Genomic DNA, 22,218 nt, shown 5'->3' on the forward strand with positions numbered 1-22,218 from the left:
AGAGGCCCTTCACAACTGTGCAGGCCCCAGCCTCTCAGAGGAGTAGGCAGAGAGCGAGGAGGAGGCTAACGTTTCCACAGCCCCTGCCCCATTCAGGATCTTTATTATTATCATCATCATCACCTACATTGCACGGCATCAGTAACCTTCAACATCATAGCCTAATCATGCTTGCAGTATGGGGCAGTTTATTCTATTTTAAAGATAATTACAGAAGCCCGGCAATTTCCCAATCCTCTGTGATGAACTGGTGTTTAATGCAACACTTAGGAACAATGTTTAGAAGACCTGTATTCACTCACAGCCAGAGGATCCAATTCTATGGCAAATGAAAACAATTATTAGCCAGAACTGGACAGAAGAAGACTGGAGTGGATACCCAGGCAGCGGTCCCACTGGGCTAAAAGGGCCACATGACTTTAGATTCCCTGAGTGCTTCTGTTCCTGGCTTTAGAATGTCATGCAAGGTGTAGAAGTGGTTTTCTTAGGACAGAGACATTACCATACCCTCCTGGATTGGGTCACAAGTATGGAGCATGGAAGCTAAGAAAAGGACACAGAAAAGAGAATTAACAAGCATACAGATGCTGACTAAATTCTCCAAGCTTTCCACTGATCACCAAATTCAAGCCAAGAGTCACAAGGAGATGACCATGTATGAAGGGGTAACTAGCGCGTCCTGTCCATTTTTGTTTTGCAGCTCCTCTATGATCACTTGAGTCATGGAAACTGGGAAGGGTAAAACTGTGCCTTGTTTTGAATGAGGAAGGGAGGTTTGGGTGTGCAATACACTTGCCAACATCTCCAACAACCTTGGCAAGCTCCATTTTACATCTTTGTGCATCCTGCTTCCAGGGACAGGGCAGTACATATTCTGTACTAAACAGAATGGAACAGCACAGCTGTGAGGGCGCTTGATGGCTGCTCCAATCCTGACTGCCACCAACAACCGTAGGGACTCTGGGCAGACTATTAATCCACTTTGTGTCTCAATTTCCTCATATGTAAATTGGACACAATAATAGTATTTGCCACAGAAAAATGTATGTTAAGTTCAGTCATTATTTTTAACATGAATGGGAGACAGATGAGAAACATAAACATGTACACTAGGGAAAGAACATATGTGGAAGACCAACCTTTCATGTGACTGAGTCACACTCTCTGGCTGGGTGTTTTGAGGTGTCCAAGTAGCAGAAATGCAGCAGGACTTCCCCACTCTTCTTAGGTTCGAGGGACGGTGTTGTGTCTCGTGCATGGGCGTGTCTTGCTACAGCCCATGGGTGGAGCTATGCTTACCTGTTCCTTTGTAATATAACCCCTTGCCCTGTTTGGGATAGAATGTTCCATGGAAATACCTTTTGTGTGTCCCCTCATTTTATTGTGCCCTTGGGTGTGACCTACCTAGATGTCAGTCAACCTGCTGACAGCAGACATCATGAAGCTAGACTCAGCCCCCTGAAACTTGACCCCTTGCCTCATTTGAATGGCTTCTCCTCAATAAAAGGGGTCAGCACGTGCTCTCTCTTTCTCTCTTCCTGTGGACCCTTAAGGTCAGAGGAGCCGTCACAGCGACCCCAAAGAAAAAGGTATTTTCTGTCTCTTGTGTGGTTATTTCGCGAAGCCCAGTCAGCCCAGTTCACCTGGAGTGACCCCTGAGTCTCTTAGTCATGAACAAAACCCGGCAAACATACACACACACACACAGTCACAGAACACACATTACCATTTAAAAAATTGCGCTGGTTTTCTAAAATTTGGTTGATTTCATGGATCCATGTTTGCCGGACACTTGGATTTGACGAATGCAAAATGAAGGTCTCTACCACGTCACCTGTCCTTGATGTCAGAGCAAATTTACATGGATCATTTTCCACATTTTCCTCCAGGCAAAGGCAACTCACCTTAAAAAAAAATCAAAGCATTGTTCACAATAGCTAAGATGTAAGAGCAATCCAAGTACCCATCCACCAATGAACAGATAAAATGTGGTGTATGTGTGCAGTGAAGTACTATTCAGCCTTGACAGAAACAAAGGCTCACGTGCATAGCCTTCCCATGCAATGAACACAGGTTAACTCTGGAAACTTTCTGCTGACAAACTAAAGTACAAGAAGCCAGACACAAAAAGACATTTATATGAGGTCCCAGAATAGTCGACTCCATGGAGACAGAGAGTAGAATGGGGCTGCCCAGGGCTGGGGTAAGGGGACAGTGGAGATTTAGTGTCTAATGGCTACAAAGTTTCAGTTCTGTAAGAAGAAAAGAGTCCTGCAGACTGAAAGTGGTGATGGTACAACAATGTAAATACACTTTTAATATCACTGTGCTATATGCTTAAAAATGGGTAAGAAGATAAATTATATTACATGAACTTTGCCCCAATACAAAAATCAAAGCACATTTATCCCCAGTGGCCAAGTGCAAAATGAATTTCATCCTTTCAAAACATAAACAACTATTTTTTGGTTGAGCTGCCATTTTTACTGCCTCAGAAACTACTGTAGGTTGAGTTCCCTTAAAACGAAATTTGAAACTTTTTGAGCACTGACATTACATCACAAATGGAAAACTACACACCTGACCTCATTTGATGTGTTACGTCAAAATGCAGGCACACTCAATATATGGCATAGCACTACCTTCAGGCTGTGTTTAAAGTGTGTGTGAAAGTAAGTGAATTTTGTATTTAGACTCAGATCCCATCCCCAAGATATTTTATTGTAATATCAAAACCAGAATATGCAAATATACTAAAAACCAAACAAACAAACAAACAAAACTCCCTAAAATCTGAAACACTTCTGGTCCCAGGCATTTCAGATAAGGGATATTCAACATATATCATGAAGCTTTTCAATGTCTCACTCAGTTACATGGAGATCATCAGGAGATGAATGTTTTGATTAATAGCTTAAACAATTTACTAGAAATGTGGACCTTGGACTGCTTAAAAAAAAAAAAAAATCCCTCTGCAATGACCAGTATTTATTCCTTACTTGCTTTCCCAGGAATAAAAGAAGATACCACTTAAAAAAATTTAAATATCAATAAAACATAGGAAAGTATATGTGCTATCATGATTAAAATACAGAAAATAATTATAGAAGAAGCAGAATACATAAAATAACAATGAGAGAATTTCTAAAGTGCTGGAGCAATTTTCTGTCTAGTGACTTGTGAAAAGAACAGGTGGGAGTTCTGATGCGGGGTGGTGGGTCATCATGCACAGGGGAGATCATGCTCCCAGAACCTCAGAGGTAGAGGTCTCCAAAGGCTGGGGCTGGGGTCTCAGAGGTGGCATGAGATACAGATACAGGACTGTAATTCATCTCCTGGTGAAGGCAACCACCTCCTTCAGCTTCTTGGCCCTGAAGCCTCTGCAAGGTATTATGGGTAGAAGTCCCTAAAGCCCAAAGGCTGAACCCTGGACAGATCTGCTCCAGGTTCAGGCACATGGAGGCTATAATGTTACTGGTGTGCTGAGAGGTCTGTAGGGACCCAAGTGGCTTAGTGTAGGAGACACTAACAAAGGGAAACTTATCTCCCTTCTGACCCCAGGCTGCATTGCTAAATAGGAGGGAAGGAAACTGGGGGAGATACTTGCATCTCCTAGGGCCTATTTGCTGGGACTCAGCCCTCTTCTGCTCTTCTCTGTCTCACCCTCAATTTACAGATTTCGGGCTATTTGCAATAATTTTCTTTGTCCATTTATTTGTCCTTCTCTTCCATTAGAGAGCATGCTACATGAGAGCCTGGAGGGTAGCTGACTGGTCCATCTCTGGAATTCCATGCCTAATGCTGAGTGCTCGGTACTTCCTTGCTGAATGGAGGAAAAGAATAAGACACAGAGCAGCTATTTTCTCTGGTCAAAGAGTGATACTCCAAAGCTGTGCTTCTGAATTTAAATCAAGGTTTTACATGGTCATAGAGAGGTGGCACACAAATACTACCCAGTGAATGGTTACAGTCAGACACAGGTATGTGCAATACATGAGCAGTTCCTGAATACAGAGAGTGGAAAAGGGGGTCCTAGAAGATTCTCTAGATATTTAATAAGCCAGAATATGTTGTCATAAAAAGGAAAGTAAGATGGGTACATATTTCATGTTGGCACATGAAAAAACTTCCACAGACACACATTACCTTGATACTGTTCTTAAACAGGAATCCTGGCATGGAGAAGCCCTTTTTTTTGTCTAGTGGTTCACTGAATATGACGATCTGTTCAAAGAGGAAAACTCGCCTCTCTTTGCAGCGAGGCAGAAGTCCTGCATCTTGGTCTGTGACCAAAAATGTGTCCTGCAAGAGCAGTTTACCCTGGGCGACGATTTTACCCTGAAAGAATAAAAATGGGGCAAAGGAAGGGGAAAAGAAAACATTTCATTCAAAGTTATCTAATGTTCTGTTTTCTTTAGATTTCCTCTCACAGAATACTATACTTTTCTTTTTTTCTTTCTTTTATAGTGATGAACTCTTAGCCTCAAACAGAACGATTATATAAATAAAAGTCTTGCCAGCTTCTGCATAACCACTGGCCTCACTTAAAACTGAAGAGTAGGAGTGGAGTCTGAAAGTCTTTTCCAGCCTAGAACCGTTGCTCTCTCTGAGCAATCCTGAACCAGCAGCAGGAACAATCATACACATACTCAGAGTCTGTGTCTTCAGAAGCCCTCCAGGGAAGCTTGTACATGCTAAATCTGAGAACCACAGTACCCAAACTTTAAACCTAATTCTCTGGCAAAACAGGGACAAGGCAAGTAAAAAAAATCCCATCGCCTTACTCAAGAGCCAGAAAATAAGGATTCTGCTCTGAGCTTATCTTCACGATATGTAATGAGTAATATGAGTCTGGTAAGCCATAGGAAGAAAGTCTGTTAGGTTGACGAGGAAAGCAGTGACCCAAAGTCAAGCTCTCAGGGATGCTGAAGGGTAGGGGCCACCTGGGTCCTACTGCATCCCTAGCTACCACACCATTAAATGCAGGGAAAGGAAACTCAATTCTTATGATGGTAGAGGTAGAGGGCCTAAAAAGAGGTAGAAAGAAAATATCAATCAGGTTGAGTAAAGTAGGAGAAGACAGAAGACTAATCAAAAAGGATCCACTCTCTAAACGTGGAAAGAAATAATGCAGAACAAAAGAAAGGGACAGAAGGCAGAGGAGCCCTTTCAAAGAACAACAGCTGCATTACGTCGAATCCTTGCAGCCTCCCCACGTTCATCATGTCGTTGCACCGCTTTGGGACTATGCACATGACTTCCACGGCTTTCTGTGGGTGCAGAGAAAGCAGAACACAAGTTCAAGTTCCTTGGGAAAAATCTGAGGGCTGCCCCTCCACTGCACCACGTTCAGTTCCTCTCCCTCCCCATCCTCTGATGAGTCCCCAGGGCAGGCCAGACTCCCATGCTGGGGATACTCGGGGAAGAGCTAAGGGGAGGTCTGCATGGATACAGCCAGGACGCAAAGTACCTCTAATTCTGATGTGTCCAGACTAGCTTTTTTGGAGTACTTAAGGAAGTCCTGCAAGGAAAGTGGAGAGAAGGACATGGTAAGAGAGGTGAGGACCACAGTGTGTCATACAAGGCACTGGGCTCAGGGCTGTAGTTCTATTTTCTCATTCAATTCTCAGAAGCACAACTAAAAGGCATCCTGATGGCAAAGCCACTTCAAATCTGATGGCTCCTGCTCTACTCTAAGATGGGAGCTTGTCCCTCTTGATGTCCAGGTCCTAAGTTTCATGTGGTGCCGCCTTTAGTTGTGTTTAGTAATTTAAATCAATTCAGGGTTATCACTAAGTGGGATACCCAGGGAATAAAATAAATAAAACAGAGTGGGATACATAGGGAATAAAAATGTAACTTCATCCAAGGCTCTAAGAAGACTAAGAAACATTCAAAGTCGACAGAGCTGAAGAAAAATCATTATCCTTCCAAGGAAACAAACTTGTGTTTACTGACATTTTGATTCACAAATTGAGGTACATGAAAAACTGAGATGGCAGTGTAACGTGTCTTATTAAAGTTTTAAAAATTAACTTTGAAATATTTAAAATTAGAGGAAATGAGGCAGCTTCATATTTCTTGCAGAAACAAACCACATTCCTCACTTTCCAATCCCGGCCTTCTCCGCCCCATGGAGACTTGTTCTTTCACCAATCTTACTCCCCAGCCCAGGGCTTATTCCCTGTAGCCCCTCACCTTCAGCAACAGCTGGTACTTCATAATTCTCTGCACAGGTTTGATTAACAAATCTGTGAGCTGCAGTCTGTGGCCAAGACGCTGCTTTAAGTCCTGTAGATTTAAATGAGAATAAACTGTCTTAAGTGTTGTTCATTAAAAAGCAATTTTTCATTCCTTGTAATTGTCAAAAGGGCTGACAACAATACTGCTGATAAAAACAGTAAGAAAAATAGCCATTTCTAAGGATTTCTGAGTTTTACACTTTGACCTTTGTGAGCAGTTTTTCAAAGAAGTTTTTTACATTTGTTAAAAGACTGTTTTCAATGGCTTTCTTTTGTTCATACAAATGTATTTGTTGTTTTTAAATTTTTAGGCAAAAGTTTTGCTCATGAATTATTCTGAATTTGTAATGAGCTTTAAGTTTATGCCAATAAAAACACTTATTTTTAAAGATGATATCCCCTGAATGGCAGGGGACATGACCATAGACTTGAATTCATACTCATTCCTCTGACGTAGAGGATAGAAATGTAGCTTCAGAATTCTTATTGCTCAGGCCAGTTTTCTGAAGACTGCTTTGTTTCCTGTGAAACCAATGATACTTAAATTTTTAGAACTCAAAATGTAACAAAAAATTCAGAAATAGTTTCTGTTCCTATCTTGGGTCTTACCTCAAAAAAGGTATCAATGTATTCTGAGACAATGTGCTCAGACTTTGGTTTATTTTGACAATAAACTATGTACATGTGCAACCTTCTCTCCTAGGAATGAAAAAGGCAAACAGATGGGTTAGAACAATAACAACTGAAAACTCAATCAGAATATAAGAACACATGCATATTTCAGCACATTCATAAAGGAAACTTCTTAAAACAAAGCTGCATGGCCGAGGCTCTCAGGAGCACATTCCACGGACACAACATCTTTGTTTGTATGTGGTGCTGAGGATTGAACCTGGGCCGCATGCATGCCAGGTGAGCGCGCTACCGCTTGAGCTACATCCCCAGTCCAGCTCAGGAGCACATTCCAGACTCATGACACGGGCTAGTGTTCTGTTGGTGGCTCTGAAAACAGACCTTCATGATTGTTCCCCCACACAGACCACATCCTTTACAGTATCAGTAAACACCACTGCCAGCAAAAGAACACACTTCTTAATATTAAACTAAGAATTATTCCCATCCCTCCAAGTCCTGCCAATAGTCCTGTTAAGCCTAGCTATTCCTAGCAGACAAGAAAAAGCTCCTTATTTTGGGTAATACTGGGGGTTGAACCTAAGGCTTCACACACTCTAAAGTGCTCTACCACTGAACTACATCCCTATCCATTTTTAAGAATTCCATATGGAGACAAGGTCTTGAGAAAAGTTGCCCAGACTGTCCTCCAACTTGCCATCCTCCTGCCTCAGTCTGGAGTGGCTGGGATTACAATGTGCAATGCTGCACACAGCTAGAAAATTCTCTTTAATCTCAAGTCCAAAAGACAGGAAAAAATGTGGACAGTGAGCCTCCCTTACTGCAGCGACCCTCAGAGTGTGGTGTGCAGCCCTGGTGGTCCCTGAGGCTTTCAGTAGTTCCATCAGGTCAAGATTCTTTTCAAAACAGCATTAAGATGTCCTTCGCCTTTGTCACCATGTTGACATCTGCACTGATATGCAGAACCAACAGTGGCACCGTGGCAAATGTTCCTCACTGCTACAAATTTACAGCAAAAAAATAGATAGCTTATCTTCAGAATATCCTGGATGAATAAGAAGTTACTCATTTTATTAAAACTCCACCAGAAGTATACAAGTTTTTAACATTCTTGTGACAAGACAGAAGTCTGCATAGTGCTTCTGCTTATATAACTGCTTTGAGGGAAATCACCTGAGGGGGTCGAGTTGCAGGCTGAACCAACTGCCTTTTTTTTTTTTTTTTTAAATCATTTATTTATTTATTTATTTTTTAAATACACGACAGCAGTGGAATGCATTACAATTCTTATTACACGTATAGAGCACAATTTTTCACATCTTATTACATGTATAGAGCAGTGGAATGCATTACAATTCTTATTACATGTATAGAGCACAATTTTTCACGTATAAAAGTATGTTCACGCCAATTCATGCCTTTATACGTGTACTTTGAACCAACTGCTTTTTTTTATAGGCCACCAATTTTACTTGAAAGAGTGTTGGACATAAGCTACAATTCTTTAAGCTTCGATATCTAGTAGACATTTTATTGAACATGGATAAAATAAGCCTGTCATTTCAAGGTGAAAAACTGGCAGTGTGTGTGAATAATGAAAATTCCAGCTTAAAGCAAAAAATTATAATTTTGGAAACACATCTGCCACAAAAAACTTGATAATACTTAAAAGACTTCTAAAACACAGGTAGCAATGTTAAAAATGTGATTTTGGGGATAAAATGATTAACACCTGAAAGGTTTGCCCAAGTCAGTCTCCTAATGCCCGAGGCAGGATGTCACAAGACCTAGCCTAGGACAAGAGCCCTGAAGTGAAAGAAAGTCCAACAGATTTAATGTAACTTCCAGGGAAAAGTTCACCAGCAGGTTTTTATATTACATGCTGCAATTAACCATTAAGAAATGATTACTAGTCATATTTTGGTGTAGTACCTAAGAAAATTACCTGCAGAGGCTATTAAGATACTCACCTGTTTCTGATTAACACCTGTGTGAGTGTGGATTCTTTTCATATACTTTAACCATAAAACATACAGCAATAGGTTGAATGCAGAAGCAGACATGAAAATCTACTTCTATTAAGCCTGACAGTAAAGATATTTGCAAAAATGCATAAATGCTTGTCATTAACTTTTTTAAAAAAATATAGTGATCTTTCCTCAAATAAAACCTCAATGCTAATTCTCCTATTTTCGATATATTAGCTACTCTGCTAAGTCCTCTATGCATCTTCCCCAAATACTTGTCTACCTGCAGACATGTCAAAAGTTTCCTTCTTTAGGCCTGGCTCTGTCCCATGACCAACCAGTACTGTTATCAGCCAAACAGCCAGCTGGGGAAGGACCAGAAAAGCAGATAGCTCACTCATCGACACTGTATAGTTTAATTTTATTCTTAACATATGCATTCTTATAAACTATGAGTGATTTCTTCTTTAATCTGTTGGCTAAATACAACATCAGACTGGAATGTAAATAATGCCTTTGAACTTACGTGTTTCACAAAGAGTGATCCTAGTTTTTCTGGATCTTCGAGGCACTTCTCTAACTCTCCTAAAAAAAAGCTGAAAACAGGGGAATATATTAAAGCCGTTTCCTTGGCTTTCTAAGTTTGGATTAAGGTTTACATTTTCAAAACAGTCTTTTCAGACACAGGCAGTTGATAAGAGCAAAATTTATACTTAAACTAACATAAACCACACAGAAAATATTTGTAGGAACATAAAGCAAGAAGAGACGCAGCTGTAAAAGACAAGGCAGAATCAGGCGCTCCTCCACTGGCAAACTTCCTTTTCTTGTCTGAACATTTCTTGTCTCACTTTCTTCAAGGACATAAACACTTAAGATTTTTGACTAAATACTGAGTGAAAAATAAATGTTTCAAAGCAATGAATTCATTTCACTTCTGAAAAATTGGTCTTCACACCTGTGAATTTTACGTTAACTCTATATTAAGTTTTAGAGGCTCAGATCGGATAACAGATATAAAATACTGACTATGTTACCTGTGTCAGCTTGCTGAAGTTTTGTCAAACACCATCAAAATCAAGTAGTAGGTTATAAATACTAGCTCTCATTAAGATTAAATTAGATTTAATCAGTACAAAATACTAGTAGGATTTCTTCTTTTAATATGTATATTCACCTAAACTACCACTTGCATGTTTATATTTATACTTGGTATTTGTTAGCTACAAACCAGCATGGCAATGTGAATTCTGTAGCACTTGCAGTTTTAATATCCTCCCAGCTCTGTAAATGCTATGGCAGGCAGTATCTCTGGAAGAAAGTTCTTTGATCATTTCAGGAACAAATGGGTTGCCTCCCCATTCCCCATCACAGTCTTAGCCTTGGGAGTAGAAGACTAAATAACAAGATTGAATATTCCTTTCAAATTGGTTTCACTGGGCTTTTGGTAAGTCTATATAGTTTATACATTAGAGTTACATACATATTGGAGTGTTATTTTTAAAGTTGTTTATGAGTAACAATTTGTTTATGAGTAACAATGAATTAGGCATTTTTTAATTACTTTTTTTTAATTACTAATTTTTATTACTAATTTTAGTATTAAATATTACTAATATTAAATATTGCTAATATTTAATATTACTGGTAATATTAAAAAAAAGGGAACACCCATACCTGGATTCAAAGGTTTTATATTCCATTAGGAGGGACAAGAAGAGAATTCACAAAATCGTTCTTGATGTACACCACTGCAATCCCTCTTTATATCTGTACAATATTTTAGTCTAAAGGGCACAACTGTGTCTGCTTTCTGCGTACAAGAGAACACACCTGGTTGGGATGTGCAGGCCCAATGAGAACAACACCCCAGCCTCAGCTCTGGAGAGAAAGGAAGGCTCTGTCTGTGAATGCAGCTCTGGCATGTAAAGATGGGACAGCAGGAGGCCTGACCAGGTGAGTGCAGCTTGAATGTCCCACAGAATTATCAGCGGCTAGCACTAAGCAATCCCCAGATGATTAAGGATTTTTAAAATTATAAGAAAAGTGACCTGAAGGGACAGGTGTGTGATGGAAAGCTCCAGCAGGCCAAGGGACACTATGGTAGCACCAGCTGCCATGTGGCTCTCCTTCTAGTTAGGACAGATGTGTACTGGAAACAAATTTGATTTTCTTGGGCAATCATTAAACTGAGTTGGATAAATGAATGTATTCAAAAGCCTCTAAAAATAATTTGTATTTAGATAAAAGATAGCTGTACTTCTACTTATAAGAAGATGCTGTTCTAAATGCTTTTCAAGTATCAACCCAGTATGTCTTCATAAATCCCATGGGGTGGTGTAGATGAAACAGAAACAGGATGTGAAGCAAATGGTTTAAGGTTGTGACTTGGCCATGGCTCCGTTGCAGGTGGCCTCTGTGAGGTGCTTCTGGCTACTCCCTGACCTAAAATTAGAGTGTGGACCAGCATGAAAAACATAAGACTCCTGCCCACACATGAATGCGACTACAAAACGCCTTGGTGCATCAATATGTCCTTTGTGCCAGCTTCCTCCGTGAGGCTACCTGGGTAATAAAATGAGATGTATCTGTGATCTCCTTCACCACTGGGCTGACCCGACAAGGTGAGCAAGTGTGGATGCTTTGCATACTGTCAAGCATGATATGTGCTCTACATACTCTCTGTGCCAGTCATAAATCTGATGGATGTTGCCAAACACAATCTTGTCTTTTCCCTTCATGTCATCAGGAACACCATCTTCTTTCATAAGTGCCATGTAGCCCTGTAATGGAAGATGGCAGCATGAGATTATTTATGGAATGTTTGAACCAAGTAATGGATTATCAATTAATAGTTCCAAAGAACAAGTCAGACAATATGCATTGTCTTAATTTAAAAACAAACAAAAAACTGTACATAAAAAGTGTCCTTAACTGTTATTTGAAATATACTCTAACAGTCATTGCTGTAATTTTCTCTTCTGGAACTATTTAGCATTCATAGATCAAAATTCTTCTAAGGAACTGAAATAGTTTAAATAAAGATAAAATTATTTCATAAAACAATCTGATTGGATATTAAATATTTGATTAGAAATACATTTTCTTATTTATCTCAAAGACAAATATTTGATAACAAAGATTTTCATTTTTTGGATGATTATATACTCTGTGAAGAATTAAACAATATTCTTTTCATAAATTGATTTTTTAACCACAGTGGATGAAACATGCTATTAAACTTGCTTTAAAACTTCCATTTAACTCAAGTGGGATTCAGTCTGTACAAGAACCTCTTCAGTATTCAAGTTACTTGCCTCACAGTTAAAAACGACTGCAGAGAATTCAAGCATGTTGAATCTTTTGTTACACCATTAACTGTAAAGTGTATTAACTATAAACTGTAACTTGTACTGCAATACTGAAAGAATAAATGATACTATTATTTACTGGAAAAGCAGCTTTTTGATGAATTAAGTTTATTAATGATTATGCCCTTAACTTACTAGTATAAAAAGCTTGGTTGTGCTATGGTTAAGTCTTCAGCACCTTCTGGCCAATGAAACTGGCAACTCTGAACATATATGGATTCTGGGTAAAACTGAATCCGTATCTGGGCCATATGAAGTTCTTCAACTACTAAAGTCATTTCTGTGATGATATCCATAAATTCAAGATTTTCATACGTAACTACAAAAACGGTTGGATGTAATTTAAAAACTTACTTAAAAAAAGAAAAAATCATACCAGCTGGGCGTGGTGGCACATGCCCATAATCCCAGCAGCTCTGGAGACTGAGGCAAGTTCAAAGCCAGCCTCAGCAAAAGTGAGGCACTAAGCAACTCAGTGAGACCCTGTCTCTAAATCAATAAAAAAATAGGGCTAGGAATGTGGCTTAGTAGTCCAGTGTCCTAGAGTTCAATCCCTAGTACCTCCCACTCCCCAAACCCAAAACACCAGAAAAACACACTAAGATGTACTAAGCAAAAAAAAAAAAAAAAAAAAAAAGGGCCTTTCAATTGAATATAGATTCAGTTGTATGTGTACTGGGACCAAATTTGATTTTCTTGGGCAATCATTACACTGAATATAGATTTGCTTGTAAAGATAACTGGCTAAATTTTAACTCTTGGTAAAATCTGTTGGCTCCTGTTTGTGTGAAAAATGTTTTTAAAGCTTTTGAGAAGATAAAATTATTAAACTGTCTCAAGTGATACTTCTCTGAACAGCTCTTGGGATTGATACAGATTGCTAAATATTTGAAAGTACATACTTCAACCACGTAGCCAAGGTCTCGTACATAGTCACGCTCTGTCTCCACTAATTCTTGCAAGACATAGCTAGAAAAATAGTGAGAAAAATGGGATTTACAATCAAAACGTTTTGTTTTCTAAATGAATTTGTCTACACTTTTGCTTTTGTCAGAATTATATGGTAATATATCAGATTTACACAACTAGGTCTTAAATTCTTAAGTGTCCTAAATCACTTATACGTTCAGGTGAGTGACCCACAAGAGCTCTGAAGGTCAAAATACACTCAGACACATGTGCATGGGGGCAATCAGGGTAAATGCACCCTACTGGATTCTGACTGCATATATAGAACAAAAAAGAGAAGTTTAGATACAACTTTGTTTTAAAGGTATGACATTAAGGGAATCTTTCTTTAAAAGGTGGTTTTAAGCTTCAATGGACATGAGGAAAAAAAATTTAACTCAAATGTTTAAAGTCTTGGGTCTGAACACATCATTTGGCAGTATTAGTATTTGAAAATTTCAGTAAGTAGGAGCACTCAGGTGATAGAGGCCAACCACTTGATAAGTATAGCAAACAATCTCAAGTGGCCTGAAAAGATTCATGTGTTTGCTCATTGTTTACTTGTCTGTTAATTTGCTCACTCATTCATTAATTCAACTAACACACACCTGCCACCTTCCATGTGCCCTATGCCATTCAAGGCTACCAAGTAAACCAAGTCTCTGCCCTCATGCAGCCTAGTTCGTCTTTTCCAAGGGCAAGTTTAAACCTCTTGTAATATTTTTCAGGACTCTTTTCACCATAAGCGGCTTTGCTGGAACTGAGAAACAGTGCCACCACATTATTCGTGAAAAATATTCAAGCTTTTGGGACTAGTTCTAATTTTATGTTGCTTTCTTCTTTCACAACTACTATACAAGAGAAGGCAGAGGAGTTTCAGGCCACGAGTGACAGAAGATGTTCTTGTCTTGCATCATTTTTTACTTATAATGTTTAATAGACAAACAAGTAGAAAACAAAAATCTGGCTTACTGCACCCCTGAGGCTCCGAGTGCTTCTCTCTATCACACATATAACTGTACAGTACTCAACAAGAGACCCCAAAACTCCTTTTTGTTAATTTAGAGACCGATTCCAGTCTCATTTTTGAAGGTGACACCAAGACAAAGTCAGGAGGGAACTTGGAAAATAATGAGAATGAAAACATTTCTGTCTTACTGCCTTCTCTTTAAAGAGCTGGATTTCCTTTCTTCCATCTCATCAATGGGCGAGGAGGAAGAGAGAAGGGAATTGTCTGATGGGTTGAAGGAGGGGCTGCTGCTGTCTCCCTGGTCAACGAGGAGGGAGCTAGGACGATCCTCCAGTGCCTGGAAGAAATGTAGGTAACCAACAACCGTTAGTGCCTACAGTCCATGACAGGCTGAAATTAGGGTAAGAAAATCTTAAATACAGAAGATGTGTTTTTGTAAAACCATAAGAATGTATATTTTTATGAAATTAGATATTATTTAATATCAAATAAAGCTATACTATTAATAAAAGAATTCAATCAGAGAAGCTGGACAAGAAAGGCAAGTTAGAGTGAAAAGAATAATGAAGTTATACATTTTATTCTTTGTTACCAAATAATGAGAAAGTACAGACTTTCATACACTGAAGTACTATGCTTCTTCCTGGATGTATTACTTATTTCAGATTTTGCCATTTTATTTTTGGCTATATTTCTGCCAATTGAAAGCAAGCACAGGCCTTTCAGATGGGTGTGAAGAGGTCAGTTTGGCCCCTAGACGCTGCGCCCATGCACACTGTTGGTAGGCTTGGAGCAATGTCAGCAATCTCCAGCTTAAACAAACTTGGCTTGTTTCTTGAGTATTCATGCAGCCTTACTCGTATTTCAATGCATACAGGCAACTCAGACAAAGTCAATGAGTAATCCTTCCTATCCCTTCTCCAAGAAGCAGTACTCAAGTCACTTCTCCAAAACACTCTCCCTGCTGCGACCTCCCTCAAAGCCCCCCCCCTCCCCCAGAGTCCATAGTGTTACTGAGAGGCAGTAGAGACTTTAAGAGGTGTGGTCTGGTGGCAGGTCACAGATCACTGGGGGCATGCCCTTTAAAGAACTGAAGGATCCTGTCTCTTCTTACCTCCTTCTCTTTTTTTCTCACAGCCATGAGATGAACAGCATTCCTCCACGTGTTCCTGCCATAATGTGCTGCTTTGTTGGAGATGGAAAAGCAATGGGGCCAACTGACCATGGACTGAAACCTCCAGAACTATGAGCCAAAATAAACTTTTCATCTTTTTTAAACTTATCTCAGGTATTTTGTTACAGTAATGGAAAGCTGCTAACATATTCCCCTATTGGTTTATAGTCACTGCTGGTGATTGTTTTTATTGTTTTATACTCTTTGCAGAACCTCACACAGAGCTTTGCAGGTGTTCAATAAATCTATGAATTGAATTCTGAAGACATCTGTCCCTGGATTAATGTGACAATGCTTACTTAGCAATTGATGGTACATGTTAATTCCATTTCTTTACCTGATTCTCAAAGCTCATAGGGATTATAGTTCTCTTAAATTTTCCAAAAAACCCAGTCAGATAGATATATTGAAATGATTTAACTAGAAAAATGTGATTAACTTATCTCTGGACAAACAGCAAAAGTCAAAGAACACAAGACTTCATTTAATAGCTGATTTTGATATCAGTAAACTAAAATTGCTAATACTTGTCTGTTTTCTTCCCTTAACAGTAACAGACTGAATCTGACTTGGTTGGTGAGCAGAGTTTTTAGGACACAAAGTCTGTACATGCAATTTTGTTAAACACATCTATAGAGCTGTAAAAAACAACAACAACAACAAACACACACAACTACTACTCTTATATATGAAAAATAGAGTACTAAGTTAGTTAATAATAAAAAACAAGAGTTTGATCCAAAAATTATGTTCTTTTAAATAAACAGCTGTTGACCTTTACTGGCAGCAAACCTTGTGCTGTAAGTACCAGAGCTTGTTTCATGCTCATCAGATCAACTTGGTCTTTGACAGAAGGCCTAAGTCTGGGGACCAAAGGGAGGACCTTCTGTTCTGTGTTCTGACTAGACAGCTGAAGCTCATTAGGTTGAATTCTGTTCACGTGAATAGTGAGAAAGAAAAAAGAAAGAGAAAGGCAGAAGTTCCGAGAGAGCACAGACGTAGTCGTGGACTTCACTGGTGTCCATGGGGACCTGTCTTTATAACCTGCAACAGCTGTCAGGACTGACACAACAGGTCTCAGGGACCTGAGGAGAAAGTAGGTTTAGTTATATGTTCTTGTCACATCTGTGATGGTCACTGCTTCCGTGCCGCCCGTGTGCCTCTTACACAAATGTGTGACAAGTTACTATCAGCACAACGCTGTCTCGTATTTGCAACATGGGACTTTTTTTTTTTTTTTTTTTTGGTTTTTGAATGAAGTGTTTGTGGAATCCTCTTGGTTTTGTGGGTGGGCCCTTGTCAACTTTCTCTGTTTCTTATATGGAGATATGTCTGCATAGACATTCAAGCTTTTCTGAAATTAGTTTTTTTTTTGGTTCTGGGGATTGAACCCAGGGGCACTTAACCACCGAGCCACATCCCCAGCTCTTTTTTAAATTTTAGAGACAGGGTCTCACTGAGTTACTCAGAGCCTTGCTAAATTGCTGAGGCTGGCTTTGAACTTGTGATCCTCCTACTTTAGCCTCCTGAGCTGCTGGGATTACAGTCATACACCACTGCAGTTTTGACAAAATATTTTCTTAGGAAACTGCCCATTTCATCTAAGGTTTCATTTCAAGTTTACTTTCAAAGACTTGAATAAAGTTACATCTTTCTGATTGTTTGAATTTCCTGAGTTTATTCTTCCCTTATAACTTCTTAATTTTGTACATTTGTGCTTTCTACTTAATTTTTTTTTAAATTGTAGATGGACACACTATCTTATTTTAATTAATTTATTTTTATGTGGGGCTGAGGATCGAATCCAGGGCCTCACATGTGCGAGGCAAGCGTTCTACCACTGAGCTACAACCCCAGCCCTGCTTTCTATTTTTAAAAGAAGGTTATTATATGTCTGTTTACTTAAAAACATTTTGGTTTTATATATAATTCTACTGTTTTCTGATTCATTATTTTCTGCTTTTATCTCTATGAATTCATCTGATTTCCTTTGCTTTATTGTTCATCTAACATCCTGAATTTTAGATGTTATTTGACTTATTTTCATTCTTCTGTCTCCCTTTATATTTTGACCAGTGTAGAGAAGAAAACCACATAGTTAATTAAAATAGTCACTCTGACAACAGGCTACAGATGAACAGTTAAAGTAATTTATTTTCCCAGAAGTGCTATGAGGCAATCCTTGGTCAGCTGGCTAGTTCTTATTCTGCAATTAATCAAGTTGCATTCCAGTTGTGTCCTGAGTAGGTCTCAGGACACAAGGAACATTTTTTTTTTAGAGTGGCTTTTTTATTTTTCATATAGACCTTTCAGGTTTTAGGTTTAGGAAGGTTCATTTCTTGGACATCATATAACAGTTGAATATCGTCTCTGCAATCCAATAAATTAATATATAGCTTTTGATGGACAAATAATTCAGTGTTCAAATATAATCATGAGGTGATACAGCCTTAAATATCACCCACACAATGACAGACATGATGGCCAAGAATCTGCAGAGTCACAGGGTGCAGGACAAGTTTGAAGGATATTAAAATGATTGGCCAGAATTTTTATTGACAATAAGTAGCTCCCATTTGGCATCAGGGGATCAGTGACTGGCAATCCTTGAAGAATTGTTTCCTTTGAACCAGAAAAGAGGGAAGAATCTAGATTTCATGACATAATAAAGAAGGGAAGGCATCCATACACACCCTGTGGAACACTGTGAAAAGCTTAGCAAACAGCACCCCCCTGTTGATGACCCCTCCCCAATTTACAGGGGAAAGATACAGGCTCAGAGAGGCTGAGGCACTTGCCTGGTGGAACCCAACTCTTAGAAGGAAACTTTGAACCCAAGTCCATCTGCCTCCAAAACCTATGCCCTCTTCACTATGCCAATAGCTTTATGCCTGTTAAGAGGGAACATAAGTGAGAAGAAACAACTTGTTTCATCTGGGTAAACAGAAAATGTTGAGTTCCTCCGAAATGAAAAAAGAGAACACAAAAGGAAGTCAAAAGGACTAATCACGGACCATCTCTCCATTTGGAGGTCCACCCAAATGAATTACAATAAAACACAGCACTGCACATGGAATTACACTTGCAGAATAATGACTAGCAGGCAGGCAAGTGCTGCCTCACAGCATTCCCTGAGAAACCTTTTCTATTATTAGATAAGAATGATTCTAATGGTTATATAATTGATGGATATAAATGGCCTTTTAAAAAATGTTAAGGATGCCTGAAGACTCACTGGATATAATTTAAGCACCCTTCATTTAGACCATTAATCAACTTGTCTCTAAAGCAAGTAGGTGGTGGTAATTCAATTTATATTGGCACGATTCTAAATTCCTCACCACTGAAGTCCAAATTCTTGAGTTATCTCCCAAGTCCTACCAATTTCCTGTCTAATTTCAAAGCTCAGTGTGTCTTTCTCACTGTGATGGCAGGGGTTTAAAATGTGTCTTATATATAATTCCCATCTGACCATGTCAAGCCAGTTTCATTAGAGGCTGTTTAGGGGTGGGAGAAGAAATGGTAATGACATATCTGGTACATAGTTAACACCCAAATGCAGGAAGTTAACTTGCTAAATTGAAGAGGTACTCTCTTTGATCTAGCAATTCTGATAATGGAAATTTAGCCTACAGATATAATCATACATGACAAGGATGTTTGTAGTGTAGTGACGAATGTGGATGTTCATAGTAGTGAAAAAATGGAGACAAACACATATTAGGAATTTAAGTAAATTATAGCGATTATATCTCTGACCCTTATAGTTGATAAGAGTTTCAAGCATTCTGAATGCCCCAGTTTCCTCACCTGTAAAATGGGATAACAGTAGTGCATGCTTATCTCATAGGGTTGTTGTGAAGATTGTACAAATTAATATGTACTTGCACTTAGAATAGTAACTGGTTTACAGTAAGCCTTCAGTGGTATTACCACCATGGCATTCATGAAATGGAATAGTATACAGTTATCAAAGGGAAGAGGGTATCTGCATGTACTCACAAGAAAAATATCTAGAGGGAAACAAGTCAAACTGCATAGTGGTCACCTCTGGAGAATGAACTTGTGGGAGAGGTTGAAGATTTTCAACTTTGGGAGGGATGGCTTTCAGAAGATGTTAAAAATCTTGACAGGGATAGTAGAATACACTGATGTAAAAAAATTGTTATCACTGGTAGCTTTCCCATTTCATCATTAAGAAATTAAAGAAAGAGAAACTAATGAATTTGAATCAGAAGCAACATGTGCCTGGTCTAATTTCAAAGAATCAATTTAATTTGGGGTTTTTAGCAAATGAATTTAGAGGGATCAACTGAAAACACAGAGGTCACTAATAAATCCCTTAAGGAATACTGTAAATACTTTTCTCTTAGGGATTGAAACTCCCCAAAAGAATATCGGCGCCTGCCAAAGAAGGCTGTGAACAAATCTAGGGTGCCACTGACTCTGGGCGCATCTTCAGACAGGACAGAGCTGTCCACTCTTGCTACCACTGCGGTGAAGGTGTGAGCAGTGAGGGATTAGCCTTGCCCCAAAGGAGGTGTGCTGAGCTGATAAGAAGGGCTCTGCTGGGGGGCGGGGCTTGGGTCAAGGCCGACAGTCTGTGCTAACAACATGACTTTTGGTGGGGATTCTGGATCACGTGGTGTCTCAGACTCTGGAAAGGCAGGAAGCTAAGGCCAGCCATTTGAGCAGTTGACCATGTGTATGTGACTGAGCCCAGTGAGAAAGCGTGAACACTTGAGGCTCAGGGGAGAAGCTGCAGCTGGCAACACTGTGCATCACCTTGCATGGCTGCTGGAGAACTCAGTTCTGCCACAGAACCTCCAGGATGCTTGGACCCAACACTCTCCTGGACTACATGGTCACCTGTGGGCTGATTCTATTCTGTGTTCTTTCACACGTTAAACTGCATCTGTGGAAATACTGGCTTTCTAGAGTTCTGTGAGTCCTTCAAAGATACTGGTGAACATGAGGGTGGCTGTGGGAACCTCTAAACTTGCTTTCGGTCAGAAGTGAGAGTGGTCTTGGGGCACAGACATATTCTGCAGACCAGAGCAATACCTGGGTGAAGGTAAACCCATCTGCACATAGGACTGAAAGCAGCTTCCAAATCTGACTTTCCTGGAAGCCTTACCATCTTGCTCTTCACGAGTTCCTCGATTGCACTGACAAGTTCGGCTGCGCTTGGAGTTTCGGAGCTGGTGGGGCGGACTAGTAACCGAGAAGAGGCCTATAAAAGTTAAGAAAAAGAAAAGGGGGAGGGGTAGTCTCACATTAGTAACTGGACAGACGGTGAATTCCCCTGCAAGCTCCATCTCTCTATTAAAAGTAATTCCAGACAAAAAGACCACAAGTTTGTCTTTGTTTGCATTTATTTAGAGTTATCCTTTAAAATTTACAATATTCTGACATGAGACATTAAATAAAACCTGTCTGGGATACATGTGGAAAGCAGACAATGTCTGTTTTTAATCTGCAGTCATGTAACATCATAATGCTTTTCAGAAAGGTGACTGGGCATGGGAGTACCCTAACTGTAATGTCCACACTGCTGGCTGAGCTTTGGGATAAGGAGAAGGAAATAGAATCTGGCCAATGGAGAAGTGAGAGGCTTAAGGTCTACTCAGGAATACCAACAATGGCTTTACTATGTTTAGGGACTGAGAAAAATAAAACAAAAACAAGAAAAGAGGAGCCAGGGTGCGGTGACCAGACAGGGAAGAGAGGGGGACAAGCTCACCATTTTCTGTGCCATCCATATCCCCAATGATTAGTGCAGAGTACAGGAGAGCTGAGGCCTCACAAGCTATCAGATGCCACTTATGGCTAGAATCGAGGGTGTAACGGGGTTGACAGTAAGGAAATCTGAGGGAGGGGCTACTAAGTTCGAGTCTCAGTAATTGGCAAACACGCTGTGTTTGCAGATTACTTGCACCGTTGATTAGCTGGGAACTAGAAGAGGGGCATAAGTAATATGAACCTTGCTTCATATTAAGGACAGCAGAGATGCATGCGACACATGGCTAGCTGTCCTAGCGATGCATTTCTCACGGTAGACAGATACAGATTTATACGTTTACAAGAGGCTGTTACATATGTGGATCAAAATATGCACTTTACAAAACAAATGTTGGTTTGGTCTAATGAAATTTGGAATATGGGGTGAAGAAAACAAAGAAAAAATTCAAATGGAAAGGTAAGGAAACTGAGCCAAAACAGACACAGAACACAAATCAACATAATGCTGCCGTGAAAGTTCACAAAAAGAGAAAACAGAACAAAACAAAAAATTAGTCACAAGATAATAAACTGGGAACATCACTACAGATTTCTGTAAATGAAAACTGCTACTGATAATACCCAATGAGGTAACACAGGAGCCAATAAATGATTCTAGCCAACGAGAATATAGTGCAATTGGCTCTTTACACAGAAAAAAACCACTCCCATAGTTGGTGAATAAATCAACAAAGTCTGGTCCCTCATTGTTTGCATAACCACCCAAATTCAAGAAATTTTAGTTTTCTACTTTTTAAAAAAGGTATAGTTTAGAGTGTTAAAAAGCAGCTTAGGCACTGTGAGAAAACTGTCCCACAGCCCCATTTCCAGGCTAGCCACTGAACGTGCAGGGGCTGAGGCCTCTCTCACTTCAGGCCCTCCTCCCCTTCCTCTGCTGCACAGCTCGGGGCCTATATGTAAAACTCCAGGGACCCAGCCCAGGTTCAGATCTGCAGTTCACAACTACTGCTCCAGACCCGCGGCACTCTTATTGTGCCTGGCATGGACTGTGTGCTAAAAAAGGAGGAGGGTGTAAAGTCCTTCGAGAATGGGCTGTGGAAATGTCTGCCTTGGGTTAAGACTACGTGATTGGATGCAGCCTCACAACTGCCAATCATGGGCTGTGTTAGAT

At 39.7% G+C, this 22,218-nt stretch overlaps 1 protein-coding gene across 2 annotated transcripts in view; it reads right to left on the reverse strand.

Moving 5' to 3' along the window:
- Window positions 1-22,218, reverse strand: part of Trio (trio Rho guanine nucleotide exchange factor) — a 333,690-nt gene that overhangs the window by 18,400 nt on the left and 293,072 nt on the right. Inside the window, exons 37-47 of one of the 2 annotated variants that reach the window (XM_027950370.3) lie at window positions 20,443-20,538; window positions 14,320-14,468; window positions 13,116-13,182; window positions 11,522-11,625; window positions 9,369-9,438; window positions 6,852-6,941; window positions 6,199-6,291; window positions 5,471-5,521; window positions 5,193-5,270; window positions 4,147-4,338; window positions 1,727-1,904 (exon numbers count right to left, since the gene is read on the reverse strand). In XM_027950370.3, coding sequence (XP_027806171.1) covers window positions 1,727-1,904; window positions 4,147-4,338; window positions 5,193-5,270; window positions 5,471-5,521; window positions 6,199-6,291; window positions 6,852-6,941; window positions 9,369-9,438; window positions 11,522-11,625; window positions 13,116-13,182; window positions 14,320-14,468; window positions 20,443-20,538 — 1,168 coding nt within the window. The remainder of the gene's footprint in view (window positions 1-1,726; window positions 1,905-4,146; window positions 4,339-5,192; window positions 5,271-5,470; window positions 5,522-6,198; window positions 6,292-6,851; window positions 6,942-9,368; window positions 9,439-11,521; window positions 11,626-13,115; window positions 13,183-14,319; window positions 14,469-20,442; window positions 20,539-22,218) is intronic. The other variant, XM_071612702.1, reaches the window with a different exon arrangement.

Source organism: Marmota flaviventris, chromosome 5, assembly GCF_047511675.1.
Source record: "Marmota flaviventris isolate mMarFla1 chromosome 5, mMarFla1.hap1, whole genome shotgun sequence".
Lineage (NCBI taxonomy): Eukaryota > Metazoa > Chordata > Mammalia > Rodentia > Sciuridae > Marmota > Marmota flaviventris.